The 24,899-nt window shown below is 40.5% G+C and overlaps 1 protein-coding gene across 1 annotated transcript in view; it reads left to right on the top strand.

The window, feature by feature from the left end:
• Positions 1–23,807, top strand: part of LOC124871215 (abl interactor 2-like) — a 59,766-nt gene extending 35,959 nt beyond the window's left edge. The window contains exons 3-12 of the mRNA XM_047370335.1: positions 6,404–6,580; positions 8,935–8,952; positions 9,994–10,097; positions 12,911–13,066; positions 16,567–16,691; positions 17,449–17,769; positions 18,158–18,322; positions 19,660–19,740; positions 19,892–20,068; positions 20,312–23,807. Coding sequence (XP_047226291.1) covers positions 6,404–6,580; positions 8,935–8,952; positions 9,994–10,097; positions 12,911–13,066; positions 16,567–16,691; positions 17,449–17,769; positions 18,158–18,322; positions 19,660–19,740; positions 19,892–20,068; positions 20,312–20,487 — 1,500 coding nt within the window. The 3' untranslated portion in view covers positions 20,488–23,807. The remainder of the gene's footprint in view (positions 1–6,403; positions 6,581–8,934; positions 8,953–9,993; positions 10,098–12,910; positions 13,067–16,566; positions 16,692–17,448; positions 17,770–18,157; positions 18,323–19,659; positions 19,741–19,891; positions 20,069–20,311) is intronic.
• Positions 23,808–24,899: the final 1,092 nt, after the last annotated feature.

The raw sequence follows: 24,899 nt of genomic DNA, 5'->3' as shown, positions 1-24,899 counted from the left end.
TCGTGATGCCCTATGGGGGGTGCTCCAGGAGTATGGAATCGGGGGCCCTTTACTACAGGCCATCCGGTCTCTGTATAAGCAGAGCAGGAGTTTGGTTCGCATTGCCGGCACTAAGTCGGACCTGTTCCCGGTGCATGTTGGACTCCGGCAGGGCTGTCCTTTGTCACCGGTCCTGTTCAGAACTTTTATGGACAGGATTTCTAGGCGCAGCCCAGGGCCGGAGCGGGTCTGGTTTGGGGACCAGAGGATTTCATCTCTTCTTTTTGCAGATGATGTGGTCCTGCTGGCCCCCTCTAGCCAAGGCCTACAGCATGCACTGGGGCGGTTCGCAGCCGAGTGTGAAGCGGCAGGGATGAAAATCATCTCCTCCAAGTCCGAGGCCATGGTTCTCGACCGGAGAAGGGTGGCTTGTCCTCTTCAGGTTGGTGGGGAGTTACTGCCTCAAGGGGAGGAGTTTAAGTATCTCGGGGTCTTGTTCACAATTGAGTGAAGAATGGAGCGGGAGATCGACAGACGGATCGGTGCGGCTGCCACAGTAATGGGGGCGCTGTGCCGGTTCGTTGTGGTGAAGAGAGAGCTGAGCCGAAAAGCAAAGCTCTCGATTTACCGGTTGGTCTATATTCCTACCCTAGCCTATGGCCATGAACTTTGGGTCATGACCAAAAGAACGAGATCCCAGATACAAGCGGCTGAAATGAGCTTCCTCCGTAGGGTCGCCGGGCACTCCCTTAGAGATAGGGTGAGGAGCTCGGCCATCCGGGAGGGGCTCGGAGTGGAGCCGTTGCTCCTCCACATCGAGAGGAGCCAGTTGAGGTGGCTCGGGCATTTACAGGTCCTTCTCAAAATATTAGCATATTGTGATAAAGTTCATTATTTTGCATAATGTCATGATGAAAATTTAACATTCATATATTTTAGATTCATTGCACACTAACTGAAATATTTCAGGTCTTTTATTGTCTTAATACGGATGATTGTGGCATACAGCTCATGAAAACCCAAAATTCCTATCTCACAAAATTAGCATATTTCATCCGACCAATAAAAGAAAAGTGTTTTTAATACAAAAAACGTCAACCTTCAAATAATCATGTACAGTTATGCACTCAATACTTGGTCGGGAATCCTTTTGCAGAAATGACTGTTTCAATGCGGCGTGGCATGGAGGCAATCAGCCTGTGGCACTGCTGAGGTCTTATGGAGGCCCAGGATGCTTCGATAGTGGCCTTTAGCTCATCCAGAGTGTTGGGTCTTGAGTCTCTCAACGTTCTCTTCACAATATCCCACAGATTCTCTATGGGGTTCAGGTCAGGAGAGTTGGCAGGCCAATTGAGCACAGTGATACCATGGTCAGTAAACCATTTACCAGTGGTTTTGGCACTGTGAGCAGGTGCCAGGTTGTACTGAAAAATTAAATCTTCATCTCCATAAAGCTTTTCAGCAGATGGAAGCATGAAGTGCTCCAAAATCTCCTGATAGCTAGCTGCATTGACCCTGCCCTTGATAAAACACAGTGGACCAACACCAGCAGCTGACACGGCACCCCAGACCATCACTGACTGTGGGTACTTGACACTGGACTTCTGGCATTTTGGCATTTCCTTCTCCCCAGTCTTCCTCCAGACTCTGGCACCTTGATTTCCGAATGACATGCAGAATTTGCTTTCATCCGAAAAAAGTACTTTGGACCACAACAGTCCAGTGCTGCTTCTCTGTAGCCCAGGTCAGGCACTTCTGCTGCTGTTTCTGGTTCAAAAGTGGCTTGACCTGGGGAATGCGGCACCTGTAGCCCATTTCCTGCACACGCCTGTGCACGGTGGCTCTGGATGTTTCTACTCCAGACTCAGTCCACTGCTTCCGCAGGTCCCCCAAGGTCTGGAATCGGCCCTTCTCCACAATCTTCCTCAGGGTCCGGACACCTCTTCTCGTTGTGCAGCGTTTTCTGCCACACTTTTTCCTTCCCACAGACTTCCCACTGAGGTGCCTTGATACAGCACTCTGGGAACAGCCTATTCGTTCAGAAATGTCTTTCTGTGTCTTACCCTCTTGCTTGAGGGTGTCAATAGTGGCCTTCTGGACAGCAGTCAGGTCGGCAGTCTTACCCATGATTGGGGTTTTGAGTGATGAACCAGGCTGGGAGTTTTAAAGGCCTCAGGAATCTTTTGCAGGTGTTTAGAGTTAACTCGTTGATTCAGATGATTAGGTTCATAGCTTGTTTAGAGACCCTTTTAATGATATGCTAATTTTGTGAGATAGGAATTTGGGGTTTTCATGAGCTGTATGCCAAAATCATCCATATTAAGACAATAAAAGACCTGAAATATTTCAGTTAGTGTTAGTGTAATATTTCAGTTAGTATTTCAGTTAGTGTGAATCTAAAATATATGAATGTTAAATTTTCATCATGACATTATGGAAAATAATGAACTTTATCACAATATGCTAATATTTTGAGAAGGACCTGTATACCGGATGCCTCTTGGACGCCTTCCTCGGGAGGTATTCCAGGCACATCCCACCGGGAGTAGGCCCAGGGGACGGCCAAGGACACACTGGAGGGACTCTGTCTCTCGGCTGGCCTGGGAACGCCTTTGGCTCCCCCCGGAGGAGCTGGGGGAGGTGTCTGGGGAGAGGGACGTCTGGGCGTCTCTGCTGAGTCTGCTGCCCCCGCGACTTGGTCCCGGATAAAGCGGAAGACGACGAGTACGAGTACATTTTTTAATTCTTAATAAATTCTCAATAAATTCTTTTTGTCTCAGGCATCTAATAGAAAACAAAAGTTTTCCTTATGTGAGTATCTTGGTGTTTCTGTATGGGAAGAAAGTTTCTCTGTGCGAAGAGTTCGCCTACATAACAGATGTGACTGTCTTTCTGAACAGAAAATGGTGATTATAATGTGCAACCTCAGCTTGGGCCAACACAGCAGAGAGAAGCATCTCATTATAACAGCATAGAGAGTGTTCGGATCATTCAGAGGTCTGAGGGAGAGCATGACCCTCTATACCACTGAAAGTACAACTTTATCCCTTTAAGCACTCTTTAGTGAGTTCATTCTCTTATGGAAGCTGACTGTGTTTGTCTAACATGGATACACTTGACTGAGCTGCTATTATGTAGGAGTACAGCAGTGTAACTCACTGGATCACTGGTGATGCTGAACACCTATGACTATACTGGGTGCTCACATATTACAGCTGAGTAACACAATGGAGACTTGTGTTTCATCTTCTCAGATTTGGCATTCATGAAAGTAGGCCCAAATGACTCCCTGTAGAAAACAGATATTTTTGATCATATTATAACACAGTCTTTGTGTTTGTGTTTGAACTGTCTGAAGGTGATGCGAGAAGAGCAGATTTATGAAATGCCTTGTGGCTGTCATTAAATCAGTTTAGGGGTAAACTTATAACTATCAGTATTTATCATCCAAATGCATGTCAGCATTTGGGTCGGACAAACTGAGCCCACAGTGATCTTTGTGTCTGGTGTAATTATTTTCCTCTGTAAGGACCGTATCAAAAGGGTCAGTTTACGATGTATTAACACCAGGAAAGTCCTTTGGTCCGCTTGTTTGGTCCGGACCAAAAGCAGACTTTATTTTTTTTGTTTGTTGCAGTTTGCTTTCACATTGTACTTTTTGCGAGTGAACTATTACTTGTAAACAAAGCCACGTGGGTGACGATCATTGCTCCCATTGGACAGAAATAAGGGGGGCGGGACAGCAAAGACAGCACAAATAACTGTAGACACGCTGCGTGCAGCAACTCTGTTCTGCATATTTGTGCCGTTATTACAGCTGCAGTATTATTGTGAGAGTCAAGAGCAGGTCATTCAACACAGATTTTGCTAAGTTCTATTTATAATTTTGGAACGGCGTCAGAGAATGCATGTGCCCTATCCCACAAATGGCCAGTAGCATTGCTAAGCAACATACAGCTTATCAGGTATGATTGCAGTACAACGTACACCTTTGCCACTGGCTACGGTGGCTCGTTAAGTCCAAAGAGACGTTTTCTGTAGTTGTTTCAGATCGGGGCAGGTTTGTATTCAGACCATAAGCGAACCGCACCAGAGTCCGTTTGGAAGCAACCACCTAAAAAAGTGGGTCTCGGTCTGGTTGTTTGGTCCAGACCATGGTTCGCTTCAGTGCATTCACACCTGCACAAAAGGACCAACAGGGGAAAAAAACTCTGGACCGTTTAAAGCCGACCAAAAGTGGCAGGTGATAATCTTTGGAAGACACGTGCTGTGTTTCACACCATGATATTAAAGTTTCCGTGGATCACAAATGAAACGTTTGGCTTCACAAACCAGCACAAATGTTGGACACCAATTTTGTTTGTTTTGAAGAAGATGGGGGGGCAACTTCACTTAGGTGGCCAACCCCACAGCATAATCCCCCCTCCACCAAACTTTACACCTGGCACAATGCAGTCAAACAAGTACCGTTCTCCTGGCAACCGCCAAACCCAGATTCGTCCATCAGATTGCCAGATGGAGAAGTGTGAATCATCACTCCAGAGAATGCGCTGCCAATGCTGTAGAGTCCAGTGGTGGTGTACTTTACACCACCGCATCCAATGCTTTGCATTGCACTTGGTGATGTATGGCTTGCATGCAGCTGCTAGGTCATAGAACCCATTCCATGAAGCTCTCTACACACTCTTCTTGAGCTAATCGAAAGGCCACATGAATTCTGGAGGTCTGTAGTGATTGACTCTGCAGAAAGTCAGCGACTATGTGTGTCGGCATCCGCTGCCCCTGCTCCGTTGGTTTACATGGCCTACCACTTCATGGAAGAGTTGCTGTGGTTCCCAATTGCTTCCACTTTCTTCTAATACCACAGACAGTTGATGGTGGAATATTTAGGTGGCAGGAAATTTCACGACTGGACTTGTTGCACAGATGGCATCCCATAGCAGCACCATACTGGAATTCACTGAGCTCCTGAGAGAAACCCATTTTTTCACAAATGTTTCTAGAAACATGGAAGTGATTGGAGCACCTGATTTCTACAATTTGGATAGGTGAGCGAGTACGTTTGGCTATATAGTGAAATGTTACTTATTTTTTGCGAAAAACATAAAAATATCCTTCATAAGCCATTCTCTAATCATTCTTTATTAAGAAGCATTTTCTTGTTTTACATATTCACTATATTCTCACCTCATATGGAGCGCACATGGTTGTTTTCAGTTAAATCATTTTCTTGTATAACTAACGTACAGTGTCCTACAGTTCTTATTGGAAATCATGGGTGTTTCCTCTTCTGACTGCAGGCACCATGGCCAGGTTTAATTCAATTCAATTCAAAGATACTTTATTGATCCCCGAGGGGAAATTAGAATTCCAGTACAACCCATCCAAACATACATCATGACACAAGACAATGGGGGGACGGGTCACCGAGGCTTTGCTGCCCACTCACAGGCGCTGCCCTTGCTAGATGAGAAAAGAGGCCACATTAGGTAAGTAGAGGAAAAAAATCATATTTCACACTTTATCCTTAGCAGGATACAGTTTGAGATTGCAAAAAACCTCAGCACAAAGAAGCAACAAGTTGACAAAACAACATCATGCTGGGAACGGTGAAGGTGGTGTGAGGGGGTGCATATGTTTATCTTGAGCATGTGTGTGTGTGCAAGTAAGTCCATGAAGCACTGTCACAGAGGCCATTGTCCTTGATGGTTCGTTGGAATGTTCATCAACCGGCCACAAAGTTCTGAGCAGGTCCACAGATGTCCTCAGGGAAGGTTGTCATCCATATTAAAACTTCTCCAAAAATATCCACAGTGTGAGAACACAGAGCAGTGAGAATTTCTCTCTCACACTGACTCTTCTGGGTTTTGAACAGCCGGTGAGGAAATGAAGGAATCACTGATTCCAAGGAAAGATTTGAAGCCAAACTGCCGCTCTGTGAAAAAAATAAATATTGAGTCAAACATGGAAACGAAAAGGACCTTTGGTTCTGTCATTGTTTAGGGGTGGTAAGCACAATTATTATGACATATATGTACAGGTATGCGATATGTTGAGCTAATATGTCATCTTTAGGCATCATTTGAACAAAATCATAGGAAAGCCATTGCTTCACTTTCACAGACATGGTGCCTCTGCTGTGCTTCTTGTTTACTGGTTGTTATTCTTATAGTTTAGCAGTAACATAAATTCACATTTGATTAATCACATATGATGACCTGATTTTACACCATGTGACAATCATCTCCCAGCTTCTATCAATAGATGTTGTGTGTTGATGTATCCCTTTACAGCAAAATTCTGCTTTCCGTAGTAATATTGATTGAATCCTGGAGGACATTAAACCACTGATCCTGTGCTGGGATGTTGGTGGTTATACAGATCACATCACGTCCAACTATTGACTCTTTGTTCCTCCTTACAGACAGTCGACATCCACAAGGAGAAGGTGGCAAGGCGTGAGATTGGCATCCTGACTACCAACAAAAACACATCTCGCTCCCATAAGATTATTGCTCCAGCCAATCTGGAGAGGCCGGTGCGCTACATCAGGAAGCCCATCGACTACAGCGTGCTGGACGACACTGGGCATGGAGTCAAGGTAAGTGGCAGAAACGAACTAATGATAATAACGATTTGTTTGTATAATGAAAGTAATGACAAGTTCAGATTTTTTCCCCTCCAAAAAATCAGAATTGTGTCACTTTCATATGTGGTACCAAATCAGATGCGTATCCAATGGTTTTCAAAGCGTCCTCAGTCAGAAGGGTCATGTTGTATTTTATCCAAAATTCAAGTCACTGTCCTGGCTCTGACTACACATCCACACAGACATCTCTACAGCAGAAGCAGTCACTGCTCTACAAAAGGCCATTGTTAAAAGAGGTACTCTCTTTTTTCTGATGTGGTCATAATATAGTTGGCTCCCACTGCTCAACAACTTAATAATCCAGAGGCATCCATTAATACTTCCGTAAACAGTGTGCTGCAGTGTCACATCTACATTCTCCTTCTGTGCATGAGGGATGCTTTGGGGTTGTGAACCTTTCAGACTGAAGTCTGATGGATGTCGCATTTAATTCGTAGTTTTAACGACTACTCAAACAAAAAATGGGATTTCAGCAAAAACAAAGGAATTGAGCTTCAAGACCTGCAATGTGAAAGTAGTTGAACCAGAACCTGATATTTACTGTATGCTTGAACTGAACTATGTGGTCCAAACTAAAATGCAGACATTTAAAAAGGGAGATGCTGATTATGTACATCAAGTATTATATACCTTCTTATAAAACTGTTTAAACCAAAACCTGGATGTTTTCATTCTTAACCAGCGGCACTTCTTGCATGAATTGGACCCTGGGTGAGCCTTTCGTAGTGTCACAAATAAAGCTTTCATAAATCTCAAATTGTTTATTGGAGAATCTCAGTACATTAAAAAAGATGCCCTGGTTTTATTAGTTTAAAACTTTTTGATTCTGAGGGTGATCAAATGCAGTCCAGATTAAATTTAGTAATTTAGTAATCTTCCACAAGATACCAGCATAAATGTCATTACCCAGCATGTAAAGTCATGTAGACCTTACCCCCAGATTCCACATCCTCCGCTCCGGTGCGTGTCCGTTACGTTCCAGACCAGCTCCATGAGTCCGTGAAAAGCAACGCCTACTACATCCCCGGTAACCCCGTCGAGCTCCGCTCCAAGTTCCTTGGAGCCTGAAGAAAGCATAGGCTAGCGCTACGAGTTATGTAATTTAAGCCTTTCAGGATAAAATATAAACATACTGATCTATATATCTAATTGGACAATGTGTTTTTCTGGGTACCACCAAAATATAGACCAAAAAAAGCAAATGCAGTTAAGTTTAGCCGTTGTTTATTTGGCATCGTAATTACAAGCAGGATGCAAATCTGTTTGGAGGGGATTACCACGTTTCAGATTGAATGTTTCAATGATAAATCTGCTTCCTTATTGGGTGCAAAAAGAATAGTTTGTATCCAATGTTTAAATAAAACGGTTAGCTTTATTGTAAATATTAAAAAAATGTTTTTAAATGTGGTTACCGATCTCTATTTATTCCATTTAAACTTTGACACCCTGGATGTTGTTGGCTTTCTTTTTCCTGTTTGCTATGATTGAAATTATGGAACTTGACCCGGCCCGGAGCCAGACGGACCGGAATGGAACTAAAAACTGGACTTGTTCTGTGATTTGACGGTGAAAGCACCTCGGTGACTTCAGCCTGGGTGATGATAAATTTATTATTTACAGTGTGGATCTAAAGGAGAACTTTACATTGTGGAGCATCTGCGTCGACGGTGACATTCGGAGTAGTCAAGAAACATGTGGAACCGTTCTCGTTAATTAATATAACAATGGAGTCGCTCCGTCGGTCGAACGTGAACGGAACGGAGCAGGAACGGAAGATGTGGACCTGGGGCTTACACTGTGTAGAACACAGGTTGCATCCTCTCCCTATTATTTAATGGACATGCAAATAATTATAGAAATTAGTTTTGTGCACAACTGATAAATAGCTGGTTTTTAAAGCGTTTTGTCCCCACATTGTTGCCCTGGGCAGGGAACCATACTGTCTGTATCAAAAACCTCCACTTTTCACAACTGAGTTTTACTGAAGTCATTGTATGTCACTCATTATGTAAAGTATGCACTTGAACTGTAGTCTTACTTATTTAGCTCTGTTGTCACAATGGTTTATTTAGTTGCTCACTTCAGTATTGCTGCATCACATACTTCAACAAAGCTAGAGAACCCTTACCTCTGTTTCTATGTCTCTATCTCCACCTGTGTTTGTCTGACGCTCTCTCTATCCCTTGCATTTTCTGTCTGGGGTTTCTAACGACTGATTTTATTTGCATGATGCATCTGCACTCTGTCTAACCTTTAGATAAAAATGTCTTCTGTTTCTTCCTCCTCCTGCTCCATCTGCTGTTAAGTGGTTGATGAGGTTCAAGGTAAGGATCTCCAACACACCTACACACAATGCTTCGGATGATTCTTAACTGGTGATGGTAGGGGGTGTTAAAAGCAGCAAGGAAAGGGGAAGTGTTGTGTTTTATACTCCTTAATGTGTGTTTCGTGGATACAGTAAATGACTATACAGAACAAATTGTGGCTTAAAGTTCTGAGAAAACTTACTGACTGTTTTTATTTCAATAGGAATACAAATAATGATGCTGAGGTACTACAATCCTAGCTCCTGCAATACTTTCCATCCTTAATGTCCTTTTAACCTCCATTGGTAGCTCTCTCATATGTGAAAAGCTTCTTGTTTATTGGCTCAATGGGAGCTAGACTCAAAAGCCATTCATTTGTGCTTGAAAATTGTAGTGATGAACCAGTAACATGAAGTCAAAGGAACCCTTCAGAGCAAGCAAACCAAATCAAATCATCTCAAAGAGCACACACCTGGCTCTTTGTAGTACAATGGTTTTCAGAAATCATGCAACTTCTGCAACTTTTTAACATTTTTTTTAATGTCAGTATAATTTATTGGGATTTTATTTGGTAGACTGAGACAAAGTGGCACATAACTGTGAATTTTAAGAGTTAAGCTATAAAAGGAAATCTACAAAGTTCTGACTCAGGAAAAATTGTTACAAATCACAAATAACTCTTTGCAGTTTATTATTTGCAAAGGTTTTCAAAACCATGTATTATGTTCTTTATCTAGTCCACCATGTAAAATTTCAGTACAGTACATTGATGTGTTTGGCTATAAAGTGATAAAAAGTGAAAAATAGAAGTCTTTTGTGAGACAGTCTACTTAGCTAAAGCTATAAAACCAACATATCTGAAAAAGTGAGGAGGTGTCCCAGCACGTTCTATAGAGGTGTTGTGGTCAACTTCTGGACAGCTTGAAGCATCTCCTTGGAACATAAAAGATCAGTCATAATGTTTTGATTCAGGGCTACATTATGAACATTGGGGTTTCCAGTTGGTGTTTTTGTGCCCAAACTAGGTACGTTTGGTAAAGACTGTATTTGTTTCCACAGGTAAATGGCCAGCAGAGCATGAAACTAGGAGGAGGTCTGTCCCGGTCCAATCCCCCCACTCAGAAACCGCCCAGCCCTCCAAGGGCAGGCAAAGGAATTTTAGGGTACGTAAGTCTACCATAACTTTGGATTTTACTTTGTTTTATCCAAGTTAATGTCTTTACTTTTCTGTAAATTCTTAAACTTAGTGACTGTTTTTGTGCTCTGAAGACGTACGGTTGATGTAAAATGGGACGGTCATTTTCACTTGTGTTGTTCTTTGCTCTGCATTAATGCAAATCATGTATAAAATGGCTGCTGTTTGTGCACACTCTTGTGAAAAGACGGGGGTCCTGTGACGATGGTATTACAGATTTGAGTCGACAGAGGGAAATCACGTTCACTCACACACACCCACACACATGTACTGAAATACAGTGCTCTGAGGAATAACGTCATCTGTTGTGAAAGCTTGTTGTGTTCGCTGCCCTTAAACATCTAGGTCACCAAGATGTTTTTATCCTTCTTTTTGTCTCATTTTCTTTACCTCTATTTTACTCTCCTTTCTCCTAAATTATAATTGTATTTTCTTTATTTTTGTCCCACAGTTGTTCACTTTGACTTTATATCCACTGTATCACTTTTGTCTGTATCCATCACTTGAAAAGCAGACATAATCCTTGACTCTTCCAAGCTGACTGCTCTTCTGACCAAGGCCACGACAATACCTCATTCTGCTCATCAGAATCAACCAAACCTCCAACATCTTGGTTGTCAGTCAGTGTCATATTCCATTAGACTATTACCCAGACTTCAAATGTGATTTTTATACCAGCTGGGACACTCTTCATTTGGGAATTGTAGTGACCAGGAAAAAAAACATGATGTGAAAATCCACAATCAGGAGCCGAAATACAAAAATGAAGTTTCTTTTGTTTTCAGGAAACTAAATATGGACCTCTGAAATTTATCTCACCATCTGTCTTTTTTGATGTTATTCCGCTCTTTTAGCTGCTTTGCTTCCTAGTGTTTTCACTGACAATCAGACTGGAGAGACAGGCCAACACGTTTTCTTCTGTACCCCGTTTATGACCTGTGGCAAACTGTAACTAGGACTTTGTTGTCATTTTTTAGGTAGTAGTTGTCCTTTTAAAAGATTCTCCTCTCTGCAGCTCCTCCAGAGTTACCATGGGCTTCTTGCCTGCTTCTGTGATTAATGCTGCTAGTTTAGATGGACAGGCATGTCTTGGTAGGTTTCCAGTTGTTCCATTGTCTTCAATTTTAGATTATGGATTGAACAGTACTCTGTAATCCATCAGAGCTTGCCATAAAACGGAACAACTGAATTTATAGTCATTAAATGATACACAGAAGTCTGAAGCCAGTTGGTTGCACTGGACTTCATTTAGGGATATCAGATTAGAGGAGGCTGAACACAAATGCATATCTCAGTATGTTCAGATGTTGATTTGTAAAATATTCTGCACTGTTTTCATTCCGTTTGACAACTATTCACTGCTTTGTGTTAGTCCATCCCATAAAATTTCAATAAAATACATTAAGGACTGTGTTTGTAATACAGCAAAATGTGAAAGAGCTGAAGGGTTAAGGCCCTGCATGCATATGGAGCTCGGTAGGCTGAGCTGCCAGAGTCAGCAGGCTTCTCCTGCCTTTTCTATGCTCCTTCCAGCTTCCTGTAGCCTGCTGATCAGCCGGCTGTTTCTCACTGAATCAACAGCATATGAGGATTTCTTTTGTTGTTACTTGCTTTTTTTCATTTGAAAAGGTAATTCGTGTTATAAAAATCTAGAGAATCGGCAGCTTTTTAAGGCCAGTGTCCATAAACGTCTTTACATCTTTCACATTTGGTCCAACGTGCGGTTGCGTTTCTAGGAAAGGCGAACAGAAGCAGCTTAGCAGTAGGTCAGAAGTAAGCTGCGCTCAATGAGCCAAGCATGCTGTACTCACACAAACACACATGGGGAGAGAGGGGACAAATACACAGCAGAAAGCTGGCAACATGCTGCTAACAACCATCTCCCAGACAGCATACACACTCTTCTTCTGCAATAACCAGTGAGAGAAACATTCAGTCAATTTGTACATTCTGACTCGGTTCTGTTCCTGTGAAAACGCTATTCAGATGGGATTAAGAAACTTGGTCAGTTTAGAGCTATAATAGAGACACCCACATGGCTGCTTAGACATTGTAGCAAATAGATGTTTCTTATCCTGTCTGAGAAAGGTTCCATTCATCACCAGCTTTACTTCTCTTAATAATGAGTCCTTTGTTTGGCCTTATGTTTGTCCAACCATGGGTGCAGAGTTTTAACTGACTGTGCGTTCATTAGGCCTTGAAAAAGTTTCCTTCAATACCGAAAGATTTAATTCTGTTTTTTGAGTTTATAGTGATGCTTACCTGCCATTTTTTTTGCTTTAACTTGGGGGATTTTGTTTTATTGTGGAAGTATCATCAAACTTGTTATCCAGACTGTCGTGCAAGTAGTTTTTTTGTTCTGCTTCTATGTCCTACATGTCCTACATGCTGCAGGAGTAATTGTTTAAAAATACATCCTGACATTTAAACATGACCTTAACAGATTTCTCTGTTTCTTTTACAGCAAGAAGGAGCCAGAACCCATCCTGTTTCTAAGTCTTTCACACTGCTTTAGTTATTACCCTGACTATTAAACAATAGGAGTTGTTATTATAGCTAAATATTTATTAGAACATTTTTCCTAAGGGTGAAAAATATGACCTCACAGAGTGCTGTGTTGCGCCCCCTTGTAGCTCCTTCACAGGATTGGTTGCATTTCCAGCCCACTTTTCAAATAACAGAGAGTTGTGAAGACAAGTGTGCACAGAGAGACAGATCACCAGCACTACGTTTGTGTTCCTGTATAAAACTCTTCTTTACCTTTACATCTTGCATGCACAGGCACAAGAACTCCCCCTACAGGACACTAGAGCCGGTACGCCCCCCAGTGGTGCCCAACGATTACGCCTCCAGCCCGACGAGAAACAATACAGGTGCTGGACAGCTTCCAAGTCCGGTCCGCACCGCCACCCTGAACCAACGACCCCGAACGTACAGGTAGTCGGGTCAGAGTGTAAAACGTGGCTGAGAGAGCAGGGTTTCAGATATCCTTCGTTTGCTCTAATCCTAGTCAGAAAGGGCTTTTAAATGCAAAACTCCTGATTTTTAACACATTCACAGGTTTAGATGGGAGCCAGAGATTACAGTTTAGCTTTTTATTAGGACATAATTCATTTTAATGTTAAGAAGTGACATGTTTTGGGGTATCTTAATAAATTAGAACATCATGAAATTGTAAAATGATTTCAGTAATTCAATTCAAAAAGTGCATCTTTTATTTTATTTGTTTTATAATCATTAGACACACACAATTGTTTCTGTTCATTTTGATGAATATAGCTGACTGCTAATGAAAACCCAAAATCCTGTTTCTAGGAAAAGTAGGAAATGACAAATGACCATTAAAACAGAATTTTTAACACATAAAAGTTATGTCATGGATTGTACAATAATGAGGAAGACTACTATCTTCACAGTTGTCTACCAGACAACGTTAAGACCTGCCACAAGGAGGGAAAGTCACAAGAGGTCAGTGCCAAAGATGCTGGCTGTACAAGGAGTGCTGTATCCAAACATAAATGGAACGTTGAGTGGAAGGAAAAAGTCTGATAGAAAAATGTGCTCAAGCATTACAACAACGATAACTGGAGCCTTGCGAAGATTGTAATAGAAAGCTTATTTAAGATTTTGGGGGAGATTCGCATGGTGTGGACTGCAGCTGAAGTCATAGCTTCAAGAAACACCATTCACAGACATATCCAGGATATCAGCTACTGCTGATGCATTCATTGTGTCAAGCCACTCCTAAACCAGAGACATTGTCATAAGCATCTAACCTGGGCTAAGGAGAAAAGGACTGGGTGGTGGTTAGTGGTAAAAAAATAAAATGTCCATTTCATTTGGACATCAAGGTCCCAGAGTTTGGAGGAGAGGCACAAAATTCAAGTTGTTTGAAGACCTGTGTGAAGTTTCCGCTCTCAGTGATGATCCTAGGAGCCATATCCTCTGCTGGTGTTGTTCCACTTTGTTTTATCAAGTAGATGGTCAGCACAGCTGTCTACCTGGAAACTTTACCTAATGCTTCGCTTTGCTGACAAGCTTTATGGAGATGCTGGTTTCACTTTCTAGCAGGTTTAACACCTGCTTTCACTAACAGGAAAACCTGCAAACCACATGGAAAGAGTTTGACCATTTGAATTGAATTACTGAAAAGGTGGACCTCTGATCCTACTTTAGAACATAATCAGGCACCCACTAATATGCTCATTTATTAAGACCCACCTTTAGTTAGTATTTTATTCCCAAACTAAACTGACACGTGTTGAATACAGACTTTTGATAACTTTATGGTCCAGCTGAGACTAATGGTTCCTTTTTAACACATCCTTCATAGCATCTTTCATGTTTTATGCCTCGGTTCCCCCAGTTACAGATGATCTAACCAGTTAGCAGCTTTACTGAGCATGTGCAAACATTTTGAATTTTTCAGATTCACATTTTTGGCACAATATATATTTTACACCCACTGTAGTTAAGATATGTTTTTAAATGGGTGAAACAAATGAGGCTTACATGTGGATGAACAGATATCAGGACAGATCTAGGAAAGTTATTAGTATCCCTGTTTATCTACTCTTTATGCAAAGATAAGTTATTTATCCACGTGTAGCATCTGGATAAGAATCCGATGCAGAAAACATGTCATAGAAGGCCTCGAGGTACATATAAATAATTCATTTAAAAGATTTTTCCAAAATCTCTGCTCATGACGTCACCATCTTCCTGCAGGCTTTACCTTTCAGCTTGGTTTCATCACTCTCTGCCTTGGCTTCTTGGTGTGTCTAAAGCTGCTTCCAGTGTTTCTTCTTTTGTTTCTGCTTCTATGCTTTTGTTTTTGCAGTTTTTGAAGTGTTTTCATGTTCAAGTGTCAGTGTCACAAGAACATCGATGTCACACAGTGACTGTCTGCTTACATGCAACTAACTAATGTTCTCTGTCTGCATGGATTCATCTTCAGTTCTGTATTCAGTCTCATTGATTGTTTTCTTCCTTAAGGAATTTTAGAAGGACAAATAAACATATTTTGTTTTGTCCTTCATAGTTTTAACGGAAAGAAGTGCCTTGTTTGTTTTGCGTAATTATTCAAATGAAAACAAAAAATCATATTTGACACATGTTTGTATTTCATTAGCAACATAGAGGTGTTATGTTTTTGTTTTCTTTAAGCCAGTGGTTATCAAACTTACTGTAACTAGTACCACCTCAATGAATCACCCCGATGTCACGATACAAAATGTTAAATAGATACCAAGGAAAATACTTAATACTCTATGCCATGAGCATTGTTGCTGTTCCATTTCTGACCTGAGGTTCTCCACTGCACTTCCCTTTGAATAGTTTCTGTATAAAGCAGTATTTTAGGTATTAATTATTAGCTTTATATCACAGTTAATTATTGTGATTATCTGGTATTGGGTTGATACCAAAAGTACTTTTGAGTACCACAAAAAGCAACACAGGTACCACCAGTGGTTCTTCTACCTTAGCTTGAGGCACATCTTAAATTAAATGCACCAAGCCTTACAAAGTACATCTTAAAGTCAAAGTAAATTTAATCAGAATTCAGTCTGATGCTCTGATTGAATGATTATTTGTCTTCTTTTTATATTTAATAGATGTAACTAGTTGTCTGCTCTTCTTCTCATACAATCACCACATTCTTTCATTCTCAGGCTTTAAACCAATCAGATTGCATTTTATTCTTCTTTCATTGCTTTTTTTCTGCCATTAACCTTAACCTGCTGCTGCTGTTCGCTCGGCTTTTTCTCTACAGGCACTTGGCTTCTGTTTCTCATCCCGCCTCCATCACCGTGCCGATGTCTTGCAGTTTATACCAGCTTTGTTCTGGCTGGGATCACATTATTAAATCAGGATAGCAGTTTTTAATCAGCAAAGATTTAGACATTTTGGGAAAAACTTTCATATTAGTTCAAGAGGCTACATCTGAGACTGACAAATCTCTCCTTATCAAACGTTTTTATCTTGATTCAGGACATGTGTTGACAAGCTCACAGCTTTCCAGCTGTTTTCAATGTTTGTTCCTTTTCCTGGTTTGTATTATTATTGTTACAAGTTTATTGATTAACAGTAAGTAGTTTATGACAGAGGAGATGATACCTCCCAAGCTAATCAGTTAGCTGTATGATGACATGTTCTGAGCCATTTAACAGTTGACGTTGAAGCTTTATGGAGAAGTTAAATACAGCTTTATTTGCTTTAGAGATTAGGTTTCAAAAACAAAGGAGACAACTCTGGACAAGTGAATGGTTTGATAAGAGAGATCAGTGATTTCAGATATTCTGTCCATCCTGTAGCTGGACATCCCTATCCACAGCACTGATCATCCTGTGTGTGTGTGTGTGTGTGTGTGTGTGTGTGTGTGTGTGTGTGTGTGTGTGTGTGTGTGTGTGTTTGTGTGTGTGTGTGTGTGTGTGTAGTGGTAGCAGTGGAGGCAGCCATCCCAGCAGCAGCAGTCGGAGCAGCAGCCGGGAGAACAGCGGCAGCGGCAGCGTGGGCGTTCCCATCGCCGTGCCGACTCCCTCGCCCCCCTCCACGTTCCCAGGTAACGGGGCACCTACATAGTGGTACAACTCCATGGGACGATGTGTAGCTGAATCCTAATGTGGAATATTTTTCTGTGTTGCATTTCCTTGTTTTTAAATTTTCAAGACGATTTGCAATAAAAGAAACCAACACCAAAACACAAATACTCTTCACTGGAAGAAACTGAGTTATCATAAGCAAATATTTAACTTTTTCCAGGCTCTCCTGCCTAGAAGAAGCATCAAGGCAGTTGCCAAGGGTTACTGGCAGCTCAGTATTAAGTAGGAAACTAACAACAAATTATCTTTGTCCACTTCTCCCAATTCAGTTTACGTTCACTAAATCTCCATCTTTAAATGGATATCTCTATTTAATAATTCTACAGCATCTTATAGGCTCGCTTTTAGCTGTGGGATGTTGTTGGAATAATCTGACATATGTGTTTTATTTATATGTGAGCTTTTATTGTGCCTAACAGGTTAAATTTGGTGTTTGGTTGAGCTTTTATGGCCCATCTGAAAAGCATATATATATATATTCTAGACCTATTTTATAATGTGCATATAGGGTACATGTCTGGCTAATGCTTTCTGTTTCACTTTAATTGCATATTTAATGCATCTGCTGAAGCCACAGGAAACAACTCTGTTTTTCCGTTTTGTAAAGTATCTTTTTTGTATCAGCCGCTGCAGTTCTTTGTTCCTCCCTCATCCCTGCTTTCACCTTCCTTCCTAACCAGCTCCTCTTTTTCTTCCTTCCTCCTCCCTTTCCTGAAGTCTCCCCAACTGCTGGACCATCTAGCTCTTGCTCCACAGCTCCAAACTCCTCCCCCTCTCCCTCGCCGACTCCTTCTTCTTTCTCCTCTTCCTCCTCCACCACAACTTTAACCCAACCTAATGCACCTCTGCCACCAAACTCACCCTCACACCAAGCGGAGTCATCTCCTCACACAAGCTCACAAACAAATGTACCGAACACCAACACCTCCCCACCTTCTAACCCTTCTCCCAGCACGTCCGACATCCAGTCACAGCTGTCTTCTCTCCCTCCTCCTGTTCCTCCTCCTTCACTCTCCTCCTCCTCATCACCTGCTGAAGGTGAGTTGGTCAGACGACACTTCAATGGCCCAAACCTGCGTTTAATTCGTTTGTTCTCTGGTTAATTGTCTTCTCTTCAATCGTCAAGAAGAGAGCTATTGATACTGTAGATAAAAATAATTAATAAGCATTAATTAATGTGTGCTATTCTCCTCCTTATAAACTTGGTAGATCTTTAAGGACCGTGTGTAATCACTTTTGCTACCATAAGAAGGAGACTATAGCTTATTCACTCCAACTCCAGCTCTCTGCTAAGCCTTGTTGGTCTGTTGCTTTTAAGTATGTAAGAAATTAAAGTTGATGTAAACATTTCTAAATCTTTGCCATTTTAAGGGATTTCTCTGTACGGTAAAAAGATTTGTAACAGATTTTCTCTCTGCTTCGTCAGGTCCCATCGTCCCTCAGTTCTACAGCATGAACCGGCCTCAGCCTCGACAGCAGAACCCACAGGTGGGTGGGTCACTTCCATACCGCCGACCCCCTTCTGTGACTGGTCAGCCAATAGCTACGCACAACCACGTCAATGGAGGACCCTACTACAACCAGAGCCCAGGTTTGTGTTGTAAAACAACATGAGTCCGAAGTTGCATTTCTCTGCTATGGAGGCGACACACAAGTTTACTTATCACTAAAAATGTGACTTCTTTGAAAGCCCCTTTTCAGTGTTTACAAGATACTGAGGCCTAGATGGTGTGATAATGGTGTAATCATTTATGATTATTGATTATAAATATTTATCAAAAAATTATAATAACAATAATAATTCAGAAGTAATAAATTCTAACCAATAATCATTTCTTACAAATCGACCCCAAAGATACACTCTAGTGGTGTGATTATTGGGCTCCCAGCGCTTAATAATTACAGTTAGTTAATTTTCATTAATAATTGATCATTATTAACCAAAACCACACCAACTGTCACTGTGTTATCAGCCATTTTACTGAATGGTGTGAACCAATAGTCCCAGTTACAATCAAACTATTGTGGTCCAACAACGTTCACCTAATTAAGCATGCACTATTCTACGGATGCACACTGAGTGTAGATGAAGATCAAACCAGCAGTTTATGGACAGAAGTGGGAATAATACAACGCTTCTGATTGACTTGGAAAATAAAACAAAATTAATAAACAGTGAAGCTTCCCTTTGTCTGGTGATGGGAGGCGCCGTCAGTTCAATTACTTCACAAAATGGACGGTGACCCAACAATGGCACTAAATCTTCCCAAAGAAGTCTAATATGTTGGAAAAGACAAAAAACTTCAACACTTAAATCTTTTTTTTTTTTTTTTTAACCGTGTTCTGTCCGGCTGAGTGCCAAGAAAAAGCCCAACAGATTTACTTTAACAAGTGGAGCATCACAGCTAACGCTTTAAAGCTCTGCTTGATATTTATAAAAGAAACTTTATTAGAAACTGCTTTGGGATTATTTGAATTCACTTAAAGCAATTATATGAGGCAAAGTTAAAAACATGAGAAATATTCTGGTCAACAGTTTAAACTTTTACAAATAAAGGTAAATTTGATTTATCCATGAAGTCAGGAGCTCAGATCTGGGAATGACATCCACTCAGTATCCTAGTTGGAAGCTGGAAAACCAGGAGTGGGATCTGCTGTTTGTTTTGGTATAAACTTCTTGCCATTTTATGCTTCTAAAACACTAAAGGACCATTTGGAAGAATAAAGGTTGTACAAACAATATTATTTGTGTCTCTGGTTAGTGGAATACAAACTATCTGACGTTGTTTTAATTAGTGTATGCAACTTTATCTACAATTCATATGCACGGCAGCCATATTGGATACTGAACTCTGGGCTTTACTATGACCTCCAACTTTTGCTCGTCAAAATTCCGAATTCAAGCGGGTGTTTTTGTTTTATTTTCAGCCTCCCCTCCACCCCCATCGCTCCTGCAGTTCACCCCTCAGCTGCCTCTAATGGGTTTTGTTGCTCGTGTTCAAGAATCTAGTGAGTCTAACTGTCCCTGTTGAGTCTTATCTATTTCACAAATCTGTGGCAGACGTAAACCTGCTTGTGTTTTTGCACTAAAACCATAAAAACTAAAATCGTTAACTACTGATTTCTATTCCCACTCTGTTAAATTACCCTTCCCCAACAGTTACAGACACTCCTCCTCAACCATCAGCAGAGACCCATTCAGGGCCCGAAGACTCTCTGTCAACTCCAAAACCTTCAGAGGATGGGCACACTGAGGAAGACTCTAAAGTAGTGGAGTACAGCGATCCGTATGCTGAAGAGGACCCACCATGGGCCCCCAGAAGCTACTTGGAGAAAGGTGTGTCACAGAAATACACTATTTTATCACTTGAGCCTTTTTTAAACTACAATTTAAGAGAAACCCCTTTTTACAGCAGTGTTATTTTTACCATCATCATGTTGCTTTTTACCAAAAGTGCCAAACTGTCAATTTTACTTTGAAATATGAATATTGTTGTACCAGATAATCTTAGGTCTAATGTCCACCTGTTAATATTAAGAAAGGAGGGACTGACATTTGGGTGTTTCTGTCGCCCTCCAGTGGTGGCTGTATATGATTACACAGCAGACAAGGAGGATGAGCTGTCCTTCCAGGAAGGAGCAATCATTTATGTTGTGAAAAAGAATGAGGACGGGTGGTATGAAGGAGTGATGAACGCCACCACCGGCCTCTTCCCTGGGAACTACGTGGAGTCCATCATGCACTACGCTGACTGAGGAAAACCCCCCGTGTCTCACTCACAGATGGAGTTCATTCAATCTGCAGTTCAGTTTCTTTGGTCTGAACTTGAACTATAAAGATGACTTTGTTCTACTTTTATATTTTCCTTCTTTGGGTTCACACAAACCTCTCACAAGCAAGGAAGTGCTCATTTTAGTGGAATATTAGGATTATTTATTAAACTGGCGGTCTATGAAGCCTTATATGTAGATTTTTAATCTCCCAGATTATCTCCAGAACAGTCTGTGCACTTCATTTACCTTGTTGAGAGCCGAGTGGATTTCAGGTGATTTGGAGTCTGTCAACTACATGAGGCTTTAAATCATTTTACTAATCAATAAATAACTTTTAGCTGTGAATAAACCCATTTATCAGAATGTTGTAATTCATTATTTCTGGTTTAAGTGGTGGAAGTAATATTTTGGTGCTACAGACACCAACCCTTTGGTTACAGACATGAGAGTGTTTCCAGGAAGCCCTTCATCTCTTGTACAGCAATAAGAAACAGAGGTTTAATGGTAGAGGATGCTAGTGTGGAAATGCTCCTGAGGGTGTTTTGTTTGTCTTTACCACAACTACAGCTGGCTGTTATAACAGGTAATCTCATATATCAGTTCAGGATCATGACATGGTAAAAGTATTCATGACCTTTTTCACATTTTCTCACAGTACAACCAGATATTTTATTGTATTTTATTGAGATTTTACTTGATAGACAAACAAAACATGATAACAAGAGAAGATAACATGATAACATTTGCATTCAGCTACTCAGAGTCCATTATTTGTAGAACCACTTTTTACATTTATTACAGCAGCAATCTTGTTGGGATGTCTCTGCCAGCTGTGCACAACTCCAGGAGAACCATTTAATATTTGGGACCATCAACCTGGACCATCTTCTCTGCCATGGAGACAGGGAGTTCTCATTGAGATGTTCCCAGCTTGTTTAAAATCTATCCCTGCCTTAAACGTCAACACAACGTTCTGCTGTGTTCCTTGGTCTTCAAGGTGCTGTTTCTTTACCGATGTTGTCACTATTAATGTTCGCCTCATCAGTTGTTTAAAAAACAAAAAGAGCACTAAATCTGAAACAATGCCACGTTTTTTAGATTTTCAGTTGTTAAATTTATTGAAATCTATCATTTTTCTTTTACCTTACATTCAAGTCTACCTGGTGTTGGTCAGATAAAATCCTAATAAAACACGTAGACGTTTGTGGTAGTAACATGAAAAAATGTAAAATATACTGTACTAATGTTGTATTAGTTAAACAATGTGTTTTTATTTAGAGATTTGTTTGATAAAATCCAGAATTTATGTTGAAAGCAATGACAGCCGAGGCTGTAAAAGATTTAAAAAAAATGTCCCCGCCTTCTGCTCTTTATTACTGTTGAATTACCTTGGTTCATTGTTCCAGTTATATTTAGGCCTGAACGTAAAAGTAAGCATCTATGAAGACGGTAAAGCTTTAGTCTACTGAGACTAAAACAGCAGAGCTGCAGTATTTATTGGACCTTTTGAAGGTGTGTGAAGAACTTCGCTAGTGTTCCTGTTTAGTCTGTGTCTGTTTTATGTTTCCTCTGTATTAACTTTGTAATGGAACTTTTTGATTTATTTGCTGTGTTTTTACATTTCACCATGAGGGCAGTAAGTGCCAAAGGAGAACCATGTGTGTTGGAACGTTTCAGAGGGAAATCAGATATTTAATGTTGGCAACGTGACCTTCACAGGGCTTGGTCTGCTTCTGAAAGTGTTTTTCTGTTCAGTTAATATTAATATTAGTAAGATTTCACTAAGTGAGCCAGTGAATTTGAACACAGAATAAATGATTCTGCAAAACAAATTTAAATGAATGTAATCCTGTCATTTCCCCTTAACATTATAGCTTAAATGAAAACTTGAATTGAACCGTGATTCCCACTAAGTTTCACCACAGCATCAGCTGATAAATCAACAGATAAACCAGAGAACAAAACGAGTTGCTCCTGTTGCTGCAGGAAGCGCTTTGAGTAATGAGCTGCCGGACGGGTAAAAGGTACTGTACAGGTCCAGAGTTTAGGCTGCCAGAGCTTCACCTTTTCAGCACTTTTAACGTGTCACACATTACAAACCGACCCAAGATTAGGCAGCATAGCACTTAAACATTAAAATACTCAAAGCAGGGAAAGTTTGTGATTGATTTCATTTCCCCTAGCATGGTTTAATCAGTGACCTTTCTGCAGGACCAGCTCCCTCTCTATCCTTTTAAAAAGTGCAGAAAGTAAACTTCTTATTTCCAAGAAGCATCAACAAAAGCTGTGAGCCCAGGTTACAATTTGCCCTCAAGCTAATAGTAAAAAGCATCAGAAAACAGAACCTTTCTGCGTGTTTTTATGAACTCTGAGCCTTTCTGTCTTTGTGGTTTTGTTCTCCAATCATGTTGTAGCGAGGTGAACCTGACCCATTTGCCAGTTGGAGATTCTGAACCTGTTACCAGTTTTAACGTTTACAGTGTGCTTGTCTGCATGCCTGATATATCACTGACACATGTATTTTTTCATAACATTTATCTTTATACTGTATTTTTTACTGTTTTATCACCTTGTTTTACTGTCTGATTCTTGGGCAGTTTTCTGTTCTGTTGTCATGCAGGCCCTTTAGCAGAGGTCTGGAGGGTTTGGACTTATTCTGTGCCAAATGTGTGTGATGTGATGTGAATGCAGATATCTATGTGTGAATCAGAACCAACCGTGTGAATATGGACCTTTAAAACTATATCTGTGTTTTAATGATTCTTTTCTTTTTAAAAAGAAAAATCCATGCAAAATTCAATAGGAGCTCATTTTAGTCTTCTGATCTTCACACCATCTTGGCTACTCTGGATTTTACTTCACCTGCAGCATCCCTTTAAAGAAAAATGCAGGCGGAGAGATGAGCTGTAATAATCATATTTTAGCTTCCGGGCTTTTTTTTGAATAAATGCTAAATATTTTTTGTATTTGAAAAAAAGTTTAATTTCTTTGTGATTGAAGCTTTTTTGAGAAAAGAATTTCTGATGTGAACTCACTTTTTGCGGTAGATTGAATTTGGACCGCGAGAAGATCTTTCAACTGAAATATTTTGCTTCAGTCTAACTTTAGAAACTATTATGTCTTCGTTCCTTGTTTTGTTTCAGGTGTTCCTTTAATACCTGTTCTGTGGTGTTCCCTCTGTGTGCTGCATCTTCCTAGTGGAACATGTTCTTCAGATTTCAAAACGAAATCATAACTCTGAGCACATTGTTGTTTTGTAAGACAGAAGAAAAGGGAAATTACTAATAAATGTTTTAACATCCTTCCTCTCTTCTTGTCTCTTTGTGTCACAGATTTACTGTCAGTAAACAGTTTTTCTGCACATACAGTCAGCCTTATGTTAGGCACCAGAGTCCACTGAGAATCAAAGTATCGATGAGCATGTGTTGTCTATCATTTCAATTTGATTTTATTCTTATACTTTTCTCTCTTACATGAGTTAAAATGAGGAAATCTTAAAGAAAGCCCTTAATGGAAAGATGTATTGATTAAAACATGAGAGATTTTAAAACTAGCAGTAAAACATTTAAATGAACAGAACAGTTTCAGACCTAAAACTACTAGACAGACTTCTCAGTAAAATCAGTAAAACCCTAGACATGTCATGGTCACTTTTTATGTTTTATTTGCTATTTTGTTGTAAATCATCGGTTTTAATTTCCTTTTCTCTCCTTTTGCACGTTTTAGAGCAAATGGCTTCTTCAAAGGCCAGCGCTTGTATTGTACTACGTTGCAGAAAAATTGCCTGAGTCGAATGAGAGCCGTTTGTGAAGAGGACCAGGGCAGACTGGAGTGGACAGATTTAATTACAGATCTTCAGAGTTCATTTCGAGTCAAGTTATTAGAAACCCCATGATATGGTCAAGGCGTTCCTTTTGGATCACTCTCAGGTCATAGGTTACTTTCACTGAAGATGATCTACAGACAGACAGGCAGACTTATAATCCTATCAGTTAACCCCAGCATGCAAGCATCAGCAGGACAACCTGTACCATCATGCCAGTCAACACCAGAGGGAAATAGAAAATAATGCTATAGCTCGACAGTCAGTAGGAAAGAAGTTTTTGAGGTACGCTAAAGTAGTATGAGTTCAGACTGCATGCAGTGTCTCTGTAGTGACAAATATTACTCACTTTACCCGTGGCGAATATGTACAAAACTAATCAGCTGGAAAACATTAAACATGAATACAAACAGATCAGTATCAAAGTTGTGAAGACAATCGTCATTGTGAGTCATGGCTTGGGGATGAATAGTATCAATCTGGTTCAAACCTTAAGCTTGAACCCCCTTGTGACTGAACCGCAACTTGAATACTTCAGAATCTGTGGAAAGTGTAGCTTGTCTATCATTAA

This window comes from Girardinichthys multiradiatus, chromosome 7, assembly GCF_021462225.1.
Source record: "Girardinichthys multiradiatus isolate DD_20200921_A chromosome 7, DD_fGirMul_XY1, whole genome shotgun sequence".
Classification (NCBI taxonomy): domain Eukaryota; kingdom Metazoa; phylum Chordata; class Actinopteri; order Cyprinodontiformes; family Goodeidae; genus Girardinichthys; species Girardinichthys multiradiatus.
Note: the sequence above shows the minus strand (reverse complement) of the source record. Positions and strands in the feature narration are given on the sequence as shown.